This window comes from Volvox carteri (genome assembly GCF_000143455.1).
Source record: "Volvox carteri f. nagariensis unplaced genomic scaffold VOLCAscaffold_1, whole genome shotgun sequence".
Classification (NCBI taxonomy): Eukaryota; Viridiplantae; Chlorophyta; class Chlorophyceae; order Chlamydomonadales; family Volvocaceae; genus Volvox; species Volvox carteri.
The window spans coordinates 4,413,909-4,433,137 of NW_003307545.1; the positions used below are offsets into that span (position 1 = coordinate 4,413,909).

General features: G+C 55.2%; 3 protein-coding genes across 3 annotated transcripts; 1 reads left to right on the forward strand and 2 right to left on the reverse strand.

The window, feature by feature from the left end:
• Positions 1 to 437: 437 nt before the first annotated feature.
• Positions 438 to 6,326, reverse strand: drp4 (dynamin-related GTPase; the record flags this gene model as incomplete). The annotated part of the gene is made up of 10 exons (XM_002946200.1): positions 438 to 494; positions 544 to 653; positions 1,229 to 1,376; positions 2,000 to 2,062; positions 2,419 to 2,593; positions 2,972 to 3,356; positions 3,875 to 4,517; positions 4,811 to 4,941; positions 5,268 to 5,722; positions 6,019 to 6,326. The coding sequence occupies 10 exons, from the start codon at positions 6,324 to 6,326 to the stop codon at positions 438 to 440; spliced, it is 2,475 nt and encodes an 824-aa protein (XP_002946246.1).
• Positions 6,327 to 8,191: 1,865 nt separating this feature from the next.
• Positions 8,192 to 15,641, forward strand: VOLCADRAFT_102849 (uncharacterized protein; the record flags this gene model as incomplete). The annotated part of the gene is made up of 18 exons (XM_002945850.1): positions 8,192 to 8,234; positions 8,848 to 9,434; positions 9,621 to 9,734; positions 9,923 to 10,062; positions 10,147 to 10,327; positions 10,474 to 10,689; positions 10,904 to 11,214; positions 11,414 to 11,684; positions 11,995 to 12,161; positions 12,316 to 12,436; positions 12,570 to 12,746; positions 12,940 to 13,164; positions 13,426 to 13,606; positions 13,735 to 14,021; positions 14,113 to 14,265; positions 14,407 to 14,640; positions 14,869 to 14,970; positions 15,124 to 15,641. The coding sequence occupies 18 exons, from the start codon at positions 8,192 to 8,194 to the stop codon at positions 15,334 to 15,336; spliced, it is 3,723 nt and encodes a 1,240-aa protein (XP_002945896.1). The 3' UTR covers positions 15,337 to 15,641.
• Positions 15,642 to 16,098: 457 nt separating this feature from the next.
• On the reverse strand, positions 16,099 to 18,081 carry VOLCADRAFT_108856 (uncharacterized protein). The gene is made up of 8 exons (XM_002946201.1): positions 17,949 to 18,081; positions 17,594 to 17,642; positions 17,468 to 17,512; positions 17,234 to 17,300; positions 16,909 to 17,103; positions 16,748 to 16,840; positions 16,606 to 16,650; positions 16,099 to 16,492 (listed from the first exon to the last, which is right to left on the reverse strand). Exons 1-8 carry the CDS (start codon positions 18,046 to 18,048, stop codon positions 16,316 to 16,318), a joined length of 771 nt encoding a protein of 256 aa, XP_002946247.1. The 5' UTR covers positions 18,049 to 18,081; the 3' UTR covers positions 16,099 to 16,315.
• Between the last annotated feature and the right edge of the window lie 1,148 nt (positions 18,082 to 19,229).

Below are 19,229 nucleotides of genomic sequence, written 5' to 3' on the forward strand. Positions count from 1 at the left end.
GAATCAACGTCGTACAAGGATGTAGTCCGCCAGACCGCCAGGGAAAGCTGCTTAACGGCGCCAAACGTGCGCATCAATGTGATTTCTCGGAAAGGGTTTCTGCTGAAGGCATCCCGCATTGACTGCAAAAGGGTTCGCAAGTGGGAGCGTGTAACACCGATATACCAAAGATTTACGGACCATCCGTACTATTTATTCCACTCACAACAGGTGTAAAACACACACACACACACACGCACACACACACACGCACACACACACACACACACACACACAAAGCCTCCTAGGTGCGTTGACCAGCCTAAGGCAACAAGACATGCCGTACACTGTTGCCCGCAACTCCCAACTGCTGGTACAAGACAAGCATGAATGAAGTACCCAGCCAAGCTCCACTTGTAGTCAACAACGTACCCCCCCGGGTGTGCGTCCAGCCGGCATCAATGCCTCGCGCAGGTCAATGGACGGGCGGTCTCATCCAAGTCTGCCATAGGCAGCTGCTGCAGCATGGGCGGGGCCGGGACTAGGCACGACGAGGCCGCCCACTGCCAGGCGCTGAAGCAGCGCGACGGCGTCGCCGAGGCGCTCCTCCCGAATGGTCAGGTACTCTCGGTGCTTGGCCACGTGCAAATCTTCCTGGAGCAGGCGGCGCGCCGCTGCAGGCGGATGGCAGGTGGGCACCATGGAGCGTGCAGGTACGGAGACGTACGGGAACCAGTCATGGATAAGCCTGGAATCTGACTGCTGTGTGTGCGTGTGTGTGCGTGTGTGTGCGTGTGTATGTGTGTGTATGTGTGTGTATGTTGGACCCGTGGATGCCGCTGTTTCGTGTAGGCGGCGTTACTTTCTGCGGGCGTATCGTCTCGACGTCGTGTTCTGCATCCTGCGTTGCCTTGGCGTCAGGTACGGTTAGCTCATGACTTCTGTATTCATGGACGTTCGTGCAAGCAGCGACGACAATGAAGACCAGCGGACTGAAACCAGAAGAGGATTGCAGCACGCCATGACTGTTTTGGTGGTGGGTATCTATGGGGCAAAGCGTAATGGCTTTCACGGGCTCGCGGATCCCGAGAGCAGGCCGCATAGCCGTGTCGGTTGCCAGAGTCAAGTCCAGAAACCGATATCGCGGAAAAGAAAGCCAGGACTGCGCACATAATCACCTATTGCCTAACTAGACACGTGCGCAAGTGGGACGTTTGTGCCCCCCCCCAGCAGCCCGGGGGCCATGTACCTTCTTCCCGGCTGCCTGCCCCCTGCATGGCGCTCTGCAGCAGGCTGTTCCGCAGGTGGGCGGTGAGCTGTTCCTTAGACCCCAGGGGCCTTTCCAGGTGGAAGCGGATCTGCTTGGGCACCGAGTCCTGGAGGCTCCTGAAGAGGACCTGGGTGCAGCGGGACGGGGAAGGACGGGTTCGGGTTGGGTTGAGTTTAAGAAAGTCAGACGTACGTTCAGACCGCTCGCGCTACCGTTGATGGTGTGGTCATCGAAAGGTTTTGGTGTCACGTAGCAGAGAAGGTGGGGTCGCCGGCCGTAGTAGCTGAGGGCCTTTGCAGCACCACATATGGCTTAAGCCTGCGAGGTCTGCAGTAACACATCGGATGCCTAGGCCGGAAGTGACGGAACCACGCACGTGTCGAAGTGAAAAACGGATGGCATTATAACAACTTATGACCTTGCACGGGCAGGACATTAATATACCTTATAACCGTGGCAATGCCCTGCAAAGTAACTGCAGTGCTTTCTCCGCGCGATTATGGAAGGCCACGGCCGTTAAAGGGCATTGGGCCACGGCCATGGATCAGCTCTCGTCCATTATGAAGGGGCGTGCTTGCAGCTACTAGCGCGCCAATATTTCCATGACTTGGATAACTAATAGTTGCACACACACACTTGTAACCGGACCACAAGTGTCCGCGTCCTCGAGAATCAGTGAGAAAGGTCTCCGCCGTTACGATTTTCGGAGCGGCGGTGTGGCGCAAAACCCCTGAAGCAAGCAGATCTCACCTTGAAATACGCCAGGGCTGCAGCCATCATCGCCAGCTCATCGTCCACCGCCGTAGCCGTGTCCTGTGTAAGCGACGCCAACGCAGTGGAGCAAGTTCCACTTCTCAACAACTCCGGAGCAATCCACCGCACATGACCTCGCAGCGGACATGCCCAATACAGGGAACAGCGTAAAGACGCTCTCTCGCACGCCGGGTCATCCTAACACGCCGGGTCACCTACACGTTACAGCAAACCAAGCGGCCAATCTCCCGTTCCAATAGCCGGTAGCTAAGTGTCACTTTTGGCCAGCGGACAAGCGGATGCCATCAGTTGCACACATTCTGGGCCCGGCACTACCAGCCGGTGCCGAAAGGATAAAAGAGTTGCGCGCGGCTATAGCACACACACACACACACACCCCAAGTCTCCGGCCTTACCGCCTGCTGCTCGCCCACGTAGGCGCCCTTCAGGCGCCCCAGCAGCTTCAGGTACTTCCGCCGGAAGCCGATATCGCTGAGCGTGAAGAGGTCGTCGCCTTCCATAGCCTCCAGCTCGCACACTCGCATACAGGTCATCCTGACCTGTTCATCCAAAAATAATGACAGATCGTACCTGCATATGACATATATTTGGGCGCCAATGTGAACCAGGACAGCAGCGTGGGGCTCGAGCTCGCGGTGTCAGGCTGCTAGGCGCTGTCTATTGACTGATTTGCGGCCAGCGACATTGTGCAAAGTTACACGGCTAACGACACGCCATAAGCATATCAAACTGCCGATCAAATTGCACTGCCGGCTCCCTGGACAAATGCTTCTGCATACCAATTACTAAACCGCATGTCTTGCGATGTGGCTTGTCCATGTCCCTTTTCCACGTCTATGTCCCCTTCCCACGAGAAAGCGGTGTGCGAACTTCCTCATTCCGTAGCCCCACTGCATTTATTGCTTTTTGCATGGTAAGCCAACCACACCCCCTGCGGCTCTCACGCACCAGGTGGCACTCTCCGCGCTTGGGTAGCAGCACATGGTATCCCTGACCGCCTGGCGGGCCACTTGACGCACCAGCGCCTCCACAGTGGAGACGCACTGCCTCGCCGGCTCGGCCCAGCCGGTAGTGTACCGCAGCACCAGCCCCTCCACGGCCGAGTACGGCAGGAAGACCGGCAGCTCGCGGCCCCGGCACCTTTTGCGTTGCTCCGCCACCTCTTCCAGGGTGATGAACTCCAACGGGAAGCCCGCGTCAAGCAGGGCAGTCCGCAGCCGCTTGACGCCGGGGTCGCTGGTGTTATCGCTCAGCAGGGCGGCACGAATGGTGTCAGCGCTGCCATAGTTCTCACACTGCAGGTACTCCCAAACGTTGATCTCATCCTTGCCCTCTGTAGACGCAAGAAGGAGGATGGCCACCAGGGTTGGCCAAAACAGTGGCCTGGAGCTGCTATGGGGATTTAGGTGTCATCTTCCACGCATGCTTTAGTCCTCCACCCAGCACCTCCTAAAACCTAGGCTGCTTACTGGTGGATTATACACGGCCGTGTGCACAGGTGTCTCATTCTGCTGCTATGGATAAAGCATTCGAAAAGGCCCCCATGGGAGCATCTCCTCCCGTGCACATAAAAAACGGCACATACAGCACCACATGCACACAGGTCAAGGCCAGGACAGGCGAGCGCGTCGGAATGTACACCGAAAGGAGAGCTGCGATGCTGTACAGATAGACGCACAACATTTATCGGGTCACTGCCAGATTGCAACAGCCTAGAGCTAGCTGCTATGGACACCGACTCAAGGACACCGCAAGCTCATGGCCCCAAACAGACCACGCAGAGCCGTGCAAGCAGCTGTAATAAGCGCCCCAAGTGGTTCAGTCTCCAAAGGCTCTAGTAGTCCAGCTCACCAGAGGCCTGCTGCCCTGCACGGCTCCTACGTAATGCGCTGAAGAGGCGGCCGTTGACGTAGAACACAGGCATGGTGCGGGACAGTGCGTCGCAGAACTCCTCGTACGTGCCCACCAGCTGGCGATACAGCGTTGCGTCTGAGCCGTTGACAGGCCGCAGCTTGAGATGCAGCCGGTCGGCAATCTGTCGCAGCAGGCCCTCCAACTCGAACAGCGGCTCATTTGAGGGCGGCTTAGGGAGTTCCGCACGCTGCTTTCGCACGGAATCCAGCTGCTTCCGCGCGCTGTCCCTTATGTCCGGCAGCTGCTTCTGCACCTGGTCCACAAGAATGGCGCTCAGCCCAGCACGCAGGTTGTCGGCGCCGGTGCGGTTCTTGGGCGCGGAGGACCAGTGGCTGTCGGTGTTGAAGAATCGGCGCTCCTCCTCACGCGCCTGCTGGGACGTGATACCAGCGTTGAGGCGGTCTTGGCCTGGGTTCTTGACGACCCAGTAGCCAAGCGCAAGGTGGTTGGCAGGGTCGGCGCGTTTTACGAGGTTAAGCCAAAAGTCGTGCTGGCCGCTAGGTATGTTATCGGGTTTGGTGATAACTGCGAGCGTCCGCAGGCCCTCGGGGTCCTCCTGCTGGGCCATGAGCTTGATTGCCTGTGTGCATAAACAAAGAAATATGCATGACAGGATAGACAGGTAGGGGGTTTCTTATTTGAACCAGATAAGAACATCAACCTATACAACACGCATTTCCCTAGGACGGCTGCTTGCTAGATAGATGGGATTGCGGCATAACTGCTGCCTGCGAGTGGCATGTCGCGATCTAATACCGGCCTCTTGTTCCACCAATAACAGCTGGGCGGATGCTTGGCTTTCGACTTCCAAGTACTGGCGAAATACTGAAAAACAGCTTTAACCGTCAACCGTTCCAATAGACACTGCCGCACCTGGTTGTCAGGGTCGTCCATGGCAGTTATGGTCATGACAATGATGTGGTGCTTATGTGAGATGTAGTCTCTGGTCATCTGTTTCACCAGGTCTATGTAGCCCTGGCCCTTTGGGTGCGCCTGAATGATACCTTTAAGACCGCAGGGGATCAGGCAGCACGGGGGGTTGGGTTTGCAAGTGGATTATCCTGGACGAACAAGATCCATTGGCGAATGTGCAAGGCAACCTCATCTATATCCAGTAAAGGTTGATGACTGTAGCCAGTCAAGCTCCCATAGAGCTGAAGTCATGCACGCAGTGACCGACGTTTTAATCAGGTCGGGCACGTAATTGCACTGGCACAAGGCCTAGATCCCAATTTGTTCGGCTTGGAACGGCGGTTAGCCTTCCCGAGGCATCCTAAGATCGGGAGAGATAATGGCACAAAAAAGACTTGTGGACGTCCGTAGCGCGCACCAGGCAGGTCGACAATGGTGAGATCAGCTTCTGCGCCGTCGATTTCCAGTAGCACAGAGTTTGCCGTGAAATCCAGATCGTTTTCCGACCCGTCAACCAGCGCCTGGTACGCGAGGGAGTTTACAAGGCGGCCACTAGACGCGTCAAACTCGACCCCTGGTATGGCGTCGGTGCCAGAGCTCTCAAGCCGCGGGGCGTAAGACTTGTAATCCCCATTTACGCGTGAAGGGTTGAGCAGCACAGCCTGCGCGGCTGTGACGCACGCGGCAATATGCCCCTTGTCATGCACCTCGCAGAACTCGTGCTCGGAAGCCACGGGCAGCGGCAAGCCGTTGCTGTCGCGTTCGAAGCGTAGCTTAATGGCGCAGCGCCAGGCCGAGGCAGCGGCCGCCACCGATGACGAGGTCGGCATATCTCCGGCAATGTCCGGGGCCCGGGCCGCACGTTGGGAGGTCCTGAGCAAAGAAGCATTACACAGGAGGGATGCGGCTGGCAGCAACGTCATCTGTATAATCCAATTCCCCGGCGCTTGATCCCGAGGAACACGTACGCCCGGGCGCCATGGCGCATGTTGGCCTCGGCATCCGCCTTGACTTGTCACTGGTCCAAGCGTACTTTTGGCCAGCTCGCCGCAAGTGGTTGAACGGAAGATATGTGCGGCTCCCGACACCACTACCCATGATCAGGCGGCGAAACCCCAAGCCCGACATAGTAGGACCACGTGAGAAAACTGAAGAAGAGCCGAACTCACCTGAGCCGCAGCTCCGTGGGGCACCTTGTGCAGGTTCCGGATGCCCGCGGCAACGCTACCTCCGCGATGGCTTCCACGAGTGAGGACTTGCCCGAGGACTGGTTGCCGCCAACCACCAGGATGGGTACGCGCAGGTCATGCGAGACACCCAGCGCGCGCAGGCCATTGAGAGCCTGAAGCACTTGCGAGGAAACCTGTCGGTATTGCGAACCGGCGAGGCTACTGCCGGCCGTGGAGAAGCCTGGTGCAGCCGCTGACAGGGCATTCGATGCCGCCGGCGGGAAGCCAGTCAGTGCAACTGATGGCATGGAAATCGGCGCTAACTGCGCGGCAGCTTTTTTCAGGCGCATGCCTCGATGTAATCGATGAAGGGCGTTGGGTCACACCAGGTAAGCCTTGCGCGCCCGGTATGTTTGTCGGTATAGACGACAAACCAGGCTAGTGCCAAGGTTTGCGACTGCCTTCGTCACAGCCAGTCACAGCTTTGCCTTTGTTAGGCGAGCCCAACCGCGGACAAGACACCGAATAACGATGCAGATATTAAGCTCGGCTTGACGTTGCAAGCCGTCGAAAAGCAAGCTGTTGTACAACATAGTTGTCGCAGGTGTTCACGGGTGTAGTACAACAATTCCAGATTAGGACATCGTCGGTTGAGCACATCACGGATTGCCGTCTGAGTCTTGGCGATTCAGGGCAACACAACTTGTATGCTTTCTTTTCGTAAAAAGGCTTGAATAATTGGCGAATTTTACGGCCACCTGTTGACGGGGAGATGCCTAGACCTGGCTTGGGCGCAATGGTTACTAGTGACCAAGTGTTTACTGAGAAGATAATTCCCTTCCAGAAGGTGGTCACTAGGAAATCTTTAGAGTCACCTGCCAGTATCCAGGTGGTCGCCAAGAACTTGGGCCACAGACCCCCTTAGTGACCACCTAAAAGTTTTTTTGACGCTTGGATGGGAGCAGTGATGCTTCAATGAGCTCGGCTCGGGAACGCGTTGCCGTACATAGAGTCAAGGTTGATGCAAGCTTGCCTAGACCGATTGTTCATTAGAACTTCTTCAAGTGAAGTCGGATCTTCGGATGCATGGTTCTAGGGGGCTCCTGTTCAGCATACTCGCTGGGAAAAAAATTTGTACCCCACAGTAACCACTTGGTCACTAAAACATTACCACGGTGAAAAAGTTTTTAAAACACTTCTTGGGCGCAGAGGCTGAGGCACCCTTGTCCGAGAGCTGCAGCACACAACGCCACCTCTTAGGACCCATAGAGTCCCCAGGATTTTGCTAAGGGATTTTGCACGGTCTGGAGCACCCTGAAACCGGTGCAACTGCCCCATGATGATTGATTCTGGAGTTAGGGATGCGGATCAAACCTGACCGCCGCCTCTGACCCACCGAAGGCCCGAAGGCCACTGTACTGGACCCGCAGGCTTACTGTTTTAACATTATGCTGTCCGAAGCACGAGCAATGCTGCTGTACTTCCCCTGTCTCATCGAGAGCAGCAAGAGGTGATGCAATGCAAGCACACGTTTCCTGCATGGATTAGCGGGAATAAAGCATGAAGATATGGCGCATACGGGTACTGCGGATTTTGCACGGATGGTTTGTCACTGTGGGTTACGGTCCCACTGCCTGCAATGAGGTCCGCTGCCAAGTGCCGAGGGACAATACATGAGCCTTTGAGAAGAGATAGGTGCTCTTAATCCATTGGCCTCCATTGCATTCCCCAATTTCATAGAGTACATCTACCGGCGTGTCTTGGCACACGGTTTGGCGGGTTTGGTGGATTTACACCTGCTGCACCGCGGTATGATATATTACCATTATTCCCATAAAAAACATCACTATTGATCTGAACGGGCGCCGTGCCAGCTGGAGAGTGGGAGATTGGCACTCGCCCCGGAGTCGCTCGCAAGCCGGCGTGGGTCTGGCAGCGTGGGAGACTGAATCTCACAAGCTTTTAACGAGAATCATAACCAGCGGCTTTAATGGGCACTATATACTGGCCAAATAACGGACAGACAATACCTCCATACAACCTTCAAGATTGTCGACCTATCCATAACCATGATACCAGCAGGCAATTGTAAAGAAAGATCAAAAATCGAAGGAATGAACTGGAAACCGAAGGATTTCTGCCGCGAAACGAAAGGTTCGAAACTCCCAGTACCATGAACAAACAGCTGAGCTGCTGGGAACGATGTAAGGACAAAGGTGCATGTGCACGATTCATTACAATGTCCTTGTATGTCTGTGAATGTGCCTTTCTCTGGGTCTATCCCACGCTATTCGGGTTTGCCGGACAAGCCGTGCAAATTGAAAGTGTCAGATGGACAGCCTCATCCTTGGAACCTGAGATGACCCCGGTCCAGCGCATAGCTTGCAAAAGGCGTTGTAATACAGAATAGCTTGGTATTTGGGCTGCATTGCTAATAGGTAGAATCACCCAGCGTTGACGCAGGCCGAGTATTCCTGAACGGCCCCGTTACCTGCTGATGGCAAAGCTTTTTGACGTGTGGGACCTTGCTGATTGAGGAAAGGCGCGCCCAGGGCACCCAAGGGTGCTATCGCACAGCTGGGGCAGTAACAATGAACAACTCCGCAGACGAATTCCGGCAATCGATTGAAGCAAGCTTGCCCCCGTTGACACAGTATAGCATCCAAGCTAGCGCACCTGGTTTATATGGAGCTTTTGGTTGGGGACTATTGGCTGCTAGTCGACAGCTGGAGGTCGATAGCGTGCGTGCTTCAGCAGATGATGGCGAACGTAGCCCTTCATTAAGAACATCTGCATCGCTTCGGAGCTCTTTTCCACCGTTCCAAGCAGGAGAAGCGCAAGATGTGCGTGACGCGCATCAGTCATCGGTCAACCTTAACGGCGCGGCAAACCAATCTGGCCCGGGGCCTGAGCAAGCGCATCCTGCGTCCATGGAGCGATTTGCGACGGCACAGGAATACTCTTTGAACTTCCAGCAGGAGCAGGCGTCGCCAGCAGTGCACCACGTGAACAAGCCCCCAACGGCACCCCCAGGGCCAGCGACAGGCTACAACGCCGATGCTGCTGTCACTGTGCAGATCACAAACATGCCGGGTGCACGGCTTTATCCGCCGATTCCCGATCAGCAAGGGCATATCCCACGGGCAGTGCCGCGGGAGGAAGTAGGGGGTCTCTTCTCCTCACCAATGCGACCCGGGTCGCCGCCAGAAGCCCAGGACTCCGGCTTCGCTGAGGATGCAGCCTTCGCAGCCGGGCGTGGCCCATCATCCCGACATCAATCCCCCAACGGAAAGGCTTTCTTTGCAAAACGCCACCAACAACACGGAAGCCTAAGCGGCGTGGTGCAAGGCAAAGTCGTGCACATGCGGAGGACAGAAGCCTGGACCAAATTTATTGCGTATGAGGGCTGCCTCCAGGTAGTAGGTAGCGGGTGGGGGGGGGGCTGATAAGGCCTGCTGCTTGCGGTGCACCACCAGCAGCTGTTTAATATTGATCCTTGCCAACGCATCATCGTGCAACTGCAATGTTGCATATGGTTGCTGCCTTACGTGCACTGGGTTTTGGGAGGTTTACACAAAGCTTATCGTCCTCCCTCTGTACAGGTTTGCATTGCGGAGCTTGACGGAGGAAATAATGCGGACGCACGATATTTTGTGGCGGGGGGCTTTACGACTTTACGGAAGGGCCTCGGGATTGACGGGTTGCTCCTAAGCCAGGTGGGCTGCTCCAGCGGGTATTGTAATGACACGCGTTGCATGTGGTTGCAGGTATGCCAATGGACTATGAATACGTACACCTGGCTAAGCTGCCGAGGCGTTGCCGTCTTTCAATGATTCCTTGTGCAATGAAGCGGTGAGCAGGGATTGTCCAGTGCTTTTAACTCATTCTCTTTGCGGTGCCATAGATGGCGACATCACCCGCTGCTGGGAGCGGCATTGAGGGCTGCATCAACGACATTTGCTGGGACGATTTGGAACCCCCGGAGAAGCGGCTCAACACCATCACGTACGCCAAAGCTACAGCGACATGCTACATGCGCGTACGGTCAGTATCGCCAATGTGATGGAGGCACGCGTCACACGGTTTTCATATAATTGAACATGCCGCATTCCTTGCTAACACACGCAGGTGCCAACGGCTTAGCTTGCCGGCCGCGACGGTGCTACAGAAGCTCTGTTGTCGGACTCGTACGCAAATGTCATTGCAAAGCTTCGCAGGAATTCATGTGCATTTGGCCCCCAGCGACGATAGCTGTGACACTGTTGGCTACGCGCTGGACAGCCACGGGACGGCAGTGGATCGGAATGAGGTACGAAATGTAGGCGCATTGCGCGTTTAAGGCTCCACAGAGCGGCTTTACCACATAACCGTAAAGGCGGCAAGTAGCGCATTGAGCACTCTTGAGTGCAGGATCTGTTTGTTCAGATCTTGTTGCGCACCTGTACACTTCCGCAGGCCTTGGTCCTTCCCATGGACAGTTCACAGAACGGAGCACAGCCCGTGGTGCAGCCGCCGCAACGAGTGGACATCCTGGTGGAGGGGCCAAGTGGGGCCGTAGCCTCAGGCAGTGTGTCTTATCGTGAGCTCCTACGGATGGCCGCCCTGCAGCGGGATCCGGTTGACGAAATGCATGCGAGCAGCAACAGCGCGGGCGCGACGGTCGAAGTGCAGGTATGTGCAAACATTCTTGATGGTTCTGAGCCCAAAACTGGCTTTGGCAAGGGAACGTATGTGAAGGATCCGGATAAATTGCTCACGGGTAATGTGGGTTTCGAAACGTGTTTCCTGTTTCGGTCAGCTGCAGCCCCCGCGTCTTTGCATTCCTGCTGTGCCAAGTGCATTTCAATGGTCAGCTGGATACCCTTGCGCAAACATGCTTACGTAGGTCCGGGGTGCAGGCGAATACAAGGGCAAAGTCGCATTCGTCACACTGATTGTGATGCGCGTGCGAAAGGACGTGGCCAGATACGATCTGGCGCAGGTGGCTAGCGACGGCTCCGGTGTGGATACCGTCAATAAGAACACGCTGCGCACCAATGCGTGCCTGGCGTATGACGCGACCATGGGGGCTGCACTCGAGGCGACGGGCTGTGGACGTCATAAGCTGCTTGTGGAGGGGCCCTGGGAGTGGTTGTTGAGCTGTTTCGCGTCTTACTTCGGCGTGCGGTCATTCTACTGTATTTTGGCGCATCTACGGTGAGTTTGTCCATGTAGTTGTGCTCGTGGAGCTTGGGCCATGATGGGACATTCTTTGCCATATGTCCTCTCGGCGGAAAAGCCGGCTAATAAATTTCCAGTGAATAAATGCTAAATGGTAGCTTAGCCAGGACGAAAAGATGTGGGAGTACTGGTATTGCGGTATTGCCACGTTATTGGAACCCAATCGCGCCGGCAGGTGGGTCCTCAAGCCCGGTGTGGCGACGATCAGCACAATGTGCCTCGACGTGATTACAGCGGAGCTGCGGCCGCTGCTGGAGCAGTCAACTTTGCGAGGCCTCACCACCCACGAGCTGACGCTGCTGGAGGGTGTCAAAAAAGCCGTGGAGATGCTTCTGGAGGTGGCGCTTGAGAACTACTACTCACTTGGTGATGACCAGCCCCGGGACATACCGACTCCGGAGGCGGCACACGCCGCTGCACCCACATGGAAGCCGACAGTGCTCATGGTAAGCGTCCCAAGAAAAGATTGCGTGCGAAAGCTAAAAGCCGGTCCACCAATTACGAATCGGCGGGCCGTCATGTATGGCCCACTGGGAAGTGTGAGCTTTGAACGTGGCTGTGAACTCTTGTTTGGGCTTAGGGTTTCTCGGATTCCTCGCCACTGTTTGTGGGCGATCTCGGCTTTTTGAGGTTGATCTTCCTCCGGTGGGACTAGGCTATACACGGCTACGCATGATGGTTCTGCTAGCCGCGTTTGGTCTTAATAGTGGCGCCTATCGGTCTGTTGCCATCCTCACCGCGCGATCTACAATGCAGGCGAGCTTCCGCTTGTTCCGAGTTATGAAGGACGTCTTCCTCCCGACGGACCAGGACTGGCTGAACACGCGATTCCGCTTTGCCGCGAAGAAGCGCTGGCACTTTCTGGAATGCAACTGCGGTTACGATCAGATTCGGGACCTTCCACGGGCGCAGCCGCCGCACATGTAGGTTGGCCGGCGCAGGACACGGAAGATAGCAGGCAGGATTTGTCCTTATTTGTTCACATTACCATTTGATGCTTCCCCGTGAATCTTATGAAAAGCCTTCGTCAGTGCAGCATGCATATTTGTTATTCGCGTCGCTGTTCACCTCAATCAGGCGCTCGCCGGGCGACCTCAAGCTGGGCGAGAAGGCAAACACATACGACTCGTACTACAAAATGGCCGAGAAGATGGGCGTGGCAATCCGCAATGACCTCGACTTCGACATGTTCCTTCAGGTGAAACCGGGGTGAGATCTGCATTTTTGGGGCCTGGGCACTTCACTGTGTTGGAAGCGTTCATTATGCATGTGGTGCTGCTACCTTGTGCCGTATGTCCTAGCTGAGTTCTTCGGCTCCCCATGGCCTACAGAATTTGCCAGACCTGCTGCCCAGCTCGTTGAATCTGCCGCGCATAACGGCCGAGGAGTACATGGCGAACTTTGTGGAGATCCTGCGGAACATGCTCGGCAAATGCCCACCGCTTGCACCGTCCATAGCGGCCGTGGACCTGCTGGTTGCGACAGCCAGCTTGCAGCGCTACCTCCAGGTAACCCTGACGCTTCAGTACGCGACCCCAACTCGGGTACAATGTAACGGCTTTCGTTCGTAGCAAGGGTGGCACGTGCCGACATGCAGCGCATAAACTGCTTTTTGCAGCCCATGGCTGTCTCTTGCCTGTCGGGTTGCCTGCCTGTAGTTGCCTTCAGCTTCCCTGGCACTGTCCTTTCTTGAACCCACAGTGCACCCAGATGTACCTGCCGCGGCAGCATCCGGGTCATTTAGACGCCATGGAGCTTTGGCGGCTGCACGTATTGTCGTGGATCGACAGCAGCAGAAAGGCGCTGTGCACGTACTGCAGCAAGCTGGAGGCCGAGGCTAAGCTTACCGCAGCGCATTTGGCGCGCGTGGACGTGGCCAAGATGCCCGGCATGATCGAGGGTATCGAGGGGGCTGTGGCTCCGCTGGTGAGTTGGCCGATTTGGAGGGGAAACGACGGGGTCGCATAATAACGAATTCCTTTGCTCTTCGTATCTACTACCACCACGCGGCCCGCAGTCGTGGAGTTACTGCCAGTTGCGTTATGTAAAGCTATTCGAAAGAAGCAGAACGGTGGGGCCTTCAACCGCGGGGTGCAGCCGAAGCCCAAGCAAAGCTTCGCGATATGTTAAGCGCCTTACGCCCTAACGTTAGTTTGACCACACGTGTGGCTTTTGTTTAACTCCTAGGTGCGCGATATGCTGGACCGCACGTGGGCGGAGCTTACACTGTATGAGCGCGTCATCAAGAACTGGCCGTTGTTCGGACCGCAATTGGAAGCGGCACTGTGCGACGTGCTGCGCACCGTTCAGGGATCGCTCAACCGGATATGCGCCGGTGCAAGCAACGTCACCATGTTGCAGCAGCCGGGTGAGTAGCTCCCGTGTGTAGTGCGTGCTGCCACTGTTAACCATTACATCGATATTGGATAGACCCAACTCAAAGTTGTCTGTGCTAATGTACACGTGATTGGCTTCGCCATACCTCTCTTTCTGTAGGGGGTTCACCACACGTCAACGGTGCTCATCGACGAGCGCCTTCTGGCCCGCACCCCACGAGCTCGCCAGGTGGCCATGCGTACGGAACAAGACACGGCCGAGCCATGTCCGGCATTCCGTACGGCAACGGAAGCCCTGGCATGGGGGGTCGGCAACACCACGGCAGCCCAGGCGCAGCCATGGGGCCACAGCAACAGCACCACCACGGCATCCCGTCAGCTGGCGGCATGCCAGGGGCCCGCAACGCAGTGCTGCTGAAGGAGGCTGTATTACTCAATTCTTTGAAGGTGCGTTAAGCATAAACTTGGTCGTGATATGGGAGGCAGGGAGGCAGCTGCCAAACTTTCTGATGTATGTGCTGTCCTGTATTAATCGCAGGTGTTGATGGTCATGGTGCCCTCGATAGAGGACATCATCTCGAAGTGGTGCGGCGGAAGCGCAGTAGCTCCTCCTGGGCCACCGCAGACCGACAACCACGGTGTCGAGTACAACGACGAGCTGGGGCCGCACATCGGTGCACAATTCGCTCAGGCATGTTTACCTCGTTTCTCTGCACCTTTCCTGTAGAGGGTGCCAAGCAGTGGGCATCTGCCTGCCTAGCTGTGCTTTCCTCCCGAGCTTCATTGCCGAGGAAACCTTTTAGCATAATTCACCGCGTGTCTTCCCTTGCAGGTCGTCAAGGAGCTGCGGACGGACTACGCAGAGGGTGTGGCTTCGTGTGCAACCCGCATGGCGAACCATATCCGCTCAATGCCGGCTACCAACATCAAAGTGGCTCTGAACTTGCCGAAGCCGCCAAGCGATGTCCACGCCGGCTACCAACAGGTTTCGACAATGACACAACAGCGGGAGTTCGTCGAGGCCTTCATGCGCCCCATCTTGGCGGCCTGTGAGGATGCCCTGCAGGTGTGCGTTCGGGGGCGGAGCCTCTCGATGCTGCATGAGCATCCATGCTGGCTCGCCATGTTGCACACGTTCTGCATACTCTGTTGCCTGCATTGGCGCTCTACATATGCCGCCCCTGTAGCGTGAATTGACTTCAAAAGTGTCCCTTTTGCATTTCCGGCAATAACGTGCTGAACAGTTGGGGCCCGAACATTTTGTTCCGCGCGTTTTTCCTCGCGTTTGGACCAGGCTCTTCGGAGTGCACTGGATCCGCGCGTGTTCGTCGCGACGGGTCGTGCGCTCTGGGACTGCATGGGCAAGGACCTCTTCGAGTTCGTGCACTGCCTCCAGGTGCGTGTGCTGTTGTCCGTGGTGCCAGGCGGCATATTGTTGCCTATTTCATAGTAAGATTTAGGGTGACTAATGGCTGGTTGTCGCACACTGTGAGCGCTGGCCCAGGCCGTGCCATGTCTTACTATAACACTCCGATCTCGCTCAATGCAGGAGGGCCATGACAATAAGGGTGCGTGGCGGCTGCGCCAGCACGCAAACATTGCGCTAACGCTTCTGTGCGAGTCCTTCCGCGGGCGGCTGGCGGATTGGATGGAGCACTGCATTGGGGAACGCGACCTGGACCTGCCAATCCACGTCGACAAAGCTCAAAAGCTTTTGGCTCAGAACACCGCAGTTGTGAACATCACGCTCAATCCAATTTGAGCGCTGGAAGATGTGGAAATGAGTGTGGTATGTGCCAAATTGCTGCATTACTAGCGTGTCGACAGTGGCAACAGTAGCCACTCTGGTTATTTGCCAAGTTCGTTATCGTGACACCGTATGAAGAGGTGCATGGTTGACGAAACGCCGCATGCGAGCGACTGTCACTGATTACACTTTTGCGTACAGAGGGGTTTGTTGTATGTTCGTTGCATCCCTTCCGCTTTCGGAAGCAACGTCAAGCAACCAGACAGTTGATACATACCGTGTACCTCTTAGGACTGGATTTCCCACTTCTTTATTCTTTCATCGGTTACGTTCACCCAGCGCCATCATGGTTCAGGTTACGCACAATGGCCATGTTCCTGCAGGCGTAGAGCGTCGCCGTACCGATGCCGAAAGAATCTTCCACAAGTTGCACAAACCTGTCTTTAAAGACTGACTTCTAGCCAAAGCTGTTCGGCCAATCCAAACTTCATTTCCTAAATGGGAGGCCTATAGGCTGAGGTACGACATCAGGTAATCCCTACGCCTGCAAGAACATGGCTCATGTACCGAGGGAAAAAGCTAGTACGCACAAACTGGTATGCAGAGTGAGACTTTGCCACCAGTTTTTTGACCGGCTTAATGAAGCGCTCGATTATGGATGTGTTTTTGTTGGTTGGTTGGCAAATGGTTAAGCGAGGCCTACACATTAAGATTTCAGCATTTTCATGTCGCAGTTCCGCCTTGCCGTTCTTCACTATTCGCTGCAATTGTGCGAGGAGATTGTATGAGTTGACATTGAGTGAAGACCAGGTTCAAGCACAGTTCGAGCGAGTTACACCGCCATGCAGTCACAAGACCCTCACGACATCTACAGACAAAACTGCTCAAGACATATTTTGTGTACCACATCAGCTCAACAGTTTGCCTCACCACTTCTCAATCCCATATCCAAGGCAATACGTATACACACATACTTCCAGGTATGGCCACGAGCTCAAGGCCACAGGCCCTGGAGGAAGCAGGGAGTAGGAATCTCAATTCCCTGGTACGACACGGAGGCCGGGATCTTGCATGGAGGAGCAATCGCCTGGCCTGGCACAACAGCAGCCTTTGAGAAGATGGTGGTGCCCCACGGGTCCGCCAGGTGCTCCTGGAGAGCCGCAATTGGGCCCTGCGAGGCGGTAACATAAAACAGCGTAAGAAACTGAAGCAGGCAAATATGAGACTTAGTACACAGCATATCCGAGGCATTATTTCAGAGCGGCGTCTCCAAGGGAGCCTTACCTTGCCGGTAACTTGGGCAGCCATCACGAAGCCCACAAACGCAAGCTGCGAGGGAAAACATACGAAAGTAATGGATGTGCAATCCCCATTGACCCTTTCGATCGCTGTATGACGACTGCTCAAATCAGGTTTCAAAGCTCACCATAGCAAGGCGGCCGTTCTTGATCTCCTTAACCTTCAGCTCAGCCAGGTCACCAGGAATGAAAGGAGCGAAGACACCGCCCGGGTAGCCCGGCTGCAGCAGAACAAATTCAGGCGTTAGGAGACAGATTTCCAAGGAAAACGGAAGACCGAGTCACATACCTCGTGGGGCGGCAGCTTGTACTGGCTGAAGATGGGATCCTGGTCGACGGAGCCAGGCTTGCGCAGGTCCTGCCAGCGGCGGAGCTCCACCCAGTGCATGCAGAAGAACTCAAACGCCAGCAGACCCAGGGGGCCTAGCGGCGACTCAACCTGGCTACCGGCCGAGTACCAGAACACATCCGGGCGCACAATCTCCTGCATTCGGAAGTTCAGAAGGATAAAGAGCTAATAAGGAAATTTGTCCCATGCTGAGATGAAACGACAGATTTGAGCATGAGTCCAGTTGCGCAGTTGCTTACATAAAAGGGGACTGCGAGGTACACACCTGAACCAGAATACCGGCAACGGCAGCCATGGCCCAGCGGGAGTGCACCAGCTCAGACTCGCGGAACCTGAGTGCAGTGGGTGGAAAGGGAAGGAACTATTTTCCCGGCAAATCCAAGCCACGCGACGTCACGGCAATGTAACGGATCTCTGGAGCATGAGCGAAACTGTAATCAGAGAGCTTGACCCCGCAACATGGTTTGGGCACGCACCCTCCAATCCCTACCCAACTCACCACTTCAGAGAGTCAGGGTTGGCGCCCAGGCCGAGCGGGTCGAAGCTGCAAGAAGGGCCAAGAGATTGTATACCTAATTGTAGAGACGAGGGCTAACGACACTCATCTTAAAGCGCTGTTGCTTACCCGAAGTCACCCGGCAGCTCGCCCTTCAGGTGAGCCGGAGGCGTGCTGCCTGAGGAGTTAAAGCAAAAGCCACAGCAGGCATAAATTAACAATTGCCCCTGAAGAGAGCTGCAAGCAGCACGACCGGGCTGTTGACATCATCTGTCCAAGCTATGACAACGGAGTTTACTGTCATGGCTACTTTAACCAGATGAGAACATGTTGCTGTCTTGCCAGGATGTTGGGCAACAAGCATAGATTACGCGTCGCGTCTGAATCAGCAGACCATACTGAAATCCAAAGAATCTAAGAGGAAATCCATATGTCCTAAGCTGAGGAAATAACAAGATAAAGCGGCGTACATCCATTATCTTACCCGGCAGCCACAGAGGGCGCGAGCTGGCCTTCGCGACCACGCTCCGGCGAGCGACGCCAGACGGGCGCACAGCCACGGCGTTCTTGGCAAGCAGCATCATTTTCAGTGACGTAATTTAGGACCTGAACGAGCCGGGACGCAACTTTTCGGGGACAGGAGAGCTTCTTAATGGTAAAAGATTTTGTACGGAACTTAAGCGGATCGAGATGCTCGTACGAGGCGCATAACAACACCTATGTTTGAGCATGTTCATACTTTAATCATCACGGATGATTGTGTTGATTCGAGGTAGGATAAATTTACAGCCCAGAGGTGAAACTTTACTATGCCCTCACCGTAGTTTCCCTGGCATACTTATATACGATGCGACAATCAACCTATGCTGGAGCTTTTGTATCCATCGAGCTAGTGGTCTTTGGAATGTTGCCTAACATGCTTGTAGGCTGCGTATGATACTATATGCATGTCATGCTGAGTAGCGTGTCGTGTTGTTGTCTTAGGTAGTCGAGCACACTGCCTTGGCGTAGGCCATGGAAACCCGCTGAGGAATACTGCTGGGTAAACTAACTACAATAGCCTATTGGCGTTGTAAGTTGCCCAATGCTTGCTTTACATTTCCGTTGCGGAGCGCATCCAATTTGACTACGCAACCCTTTTTGGGATAGGCATATTGATCAGTGGTCTTGGGCCGGGATAGAGGAACGGTCAAGGCCTCCGCGTGCAATCCTATGTCGCCAGAAAGCCAGAAGCCATACCCTGTGGCAACATGAGATGCTTTTGTACATGTCTGGATCTGTTCCGTGCAAGCCTGGATGTGCCGAAGGAGATAGTGTGTGACGAACAACGGACTAGCAACTTAATAGCTGTACTGCTTATTGTTGAGATGGTCAATGATGCATTGACATAGACGAGGGTGGTTGGGAATGCGTGCAGAATGCATAGTGGAATTTCGATGACGCACGCAAGTCGACCGACCGGCTAGTGCATCATGCCTGGGCAAAGCCCTTTCCGCTCATGCTCTTCGGCACACACTGGCACACACCCCGGTTGTGCCCACACCACCACCTGAACCGTCCTGGCGGCCGCCTTTCGCCGTCATATAAATTGCATCTAAAACTGGAGTAAATGCTCCCCGTGCTTTTCTAATGCTTGGAGCTTGAATGAGCAACACCATTTTTAGGAAAGCTCCTAACAACTTTCGATGCCCGTCCAACATTCGAAAGGTATCATTTGGACCAGCCACCAGTATTACTGTAACACTTCACTGCCAAGGAGGTCGCC

Coding starts and splice junctions, on each gene's coding strand:
- VOLCADRAFT_108856 (XM_002946201.1), bottom strand. CDS start 18,048: ATGATGCTGCTTGCCAAGAACGCCGTGGCTGTGCGCCCGTCTGGCGTC. Junction 17,513..17,593: donor GAGCTGCCGGGTGACTTCGG/GTAAGCAACAGC, acceptor CCCTTCTTGCAG/CTTCGACCCGCTCGGCCTGG. Junction 17,301..17,467: donor AACCCTGACTCTCTGAAGTG/GTGAGTTGGGTA, acceptor CACTGCACTCAG/GTTCCGCGAGTCTGAGCTGG.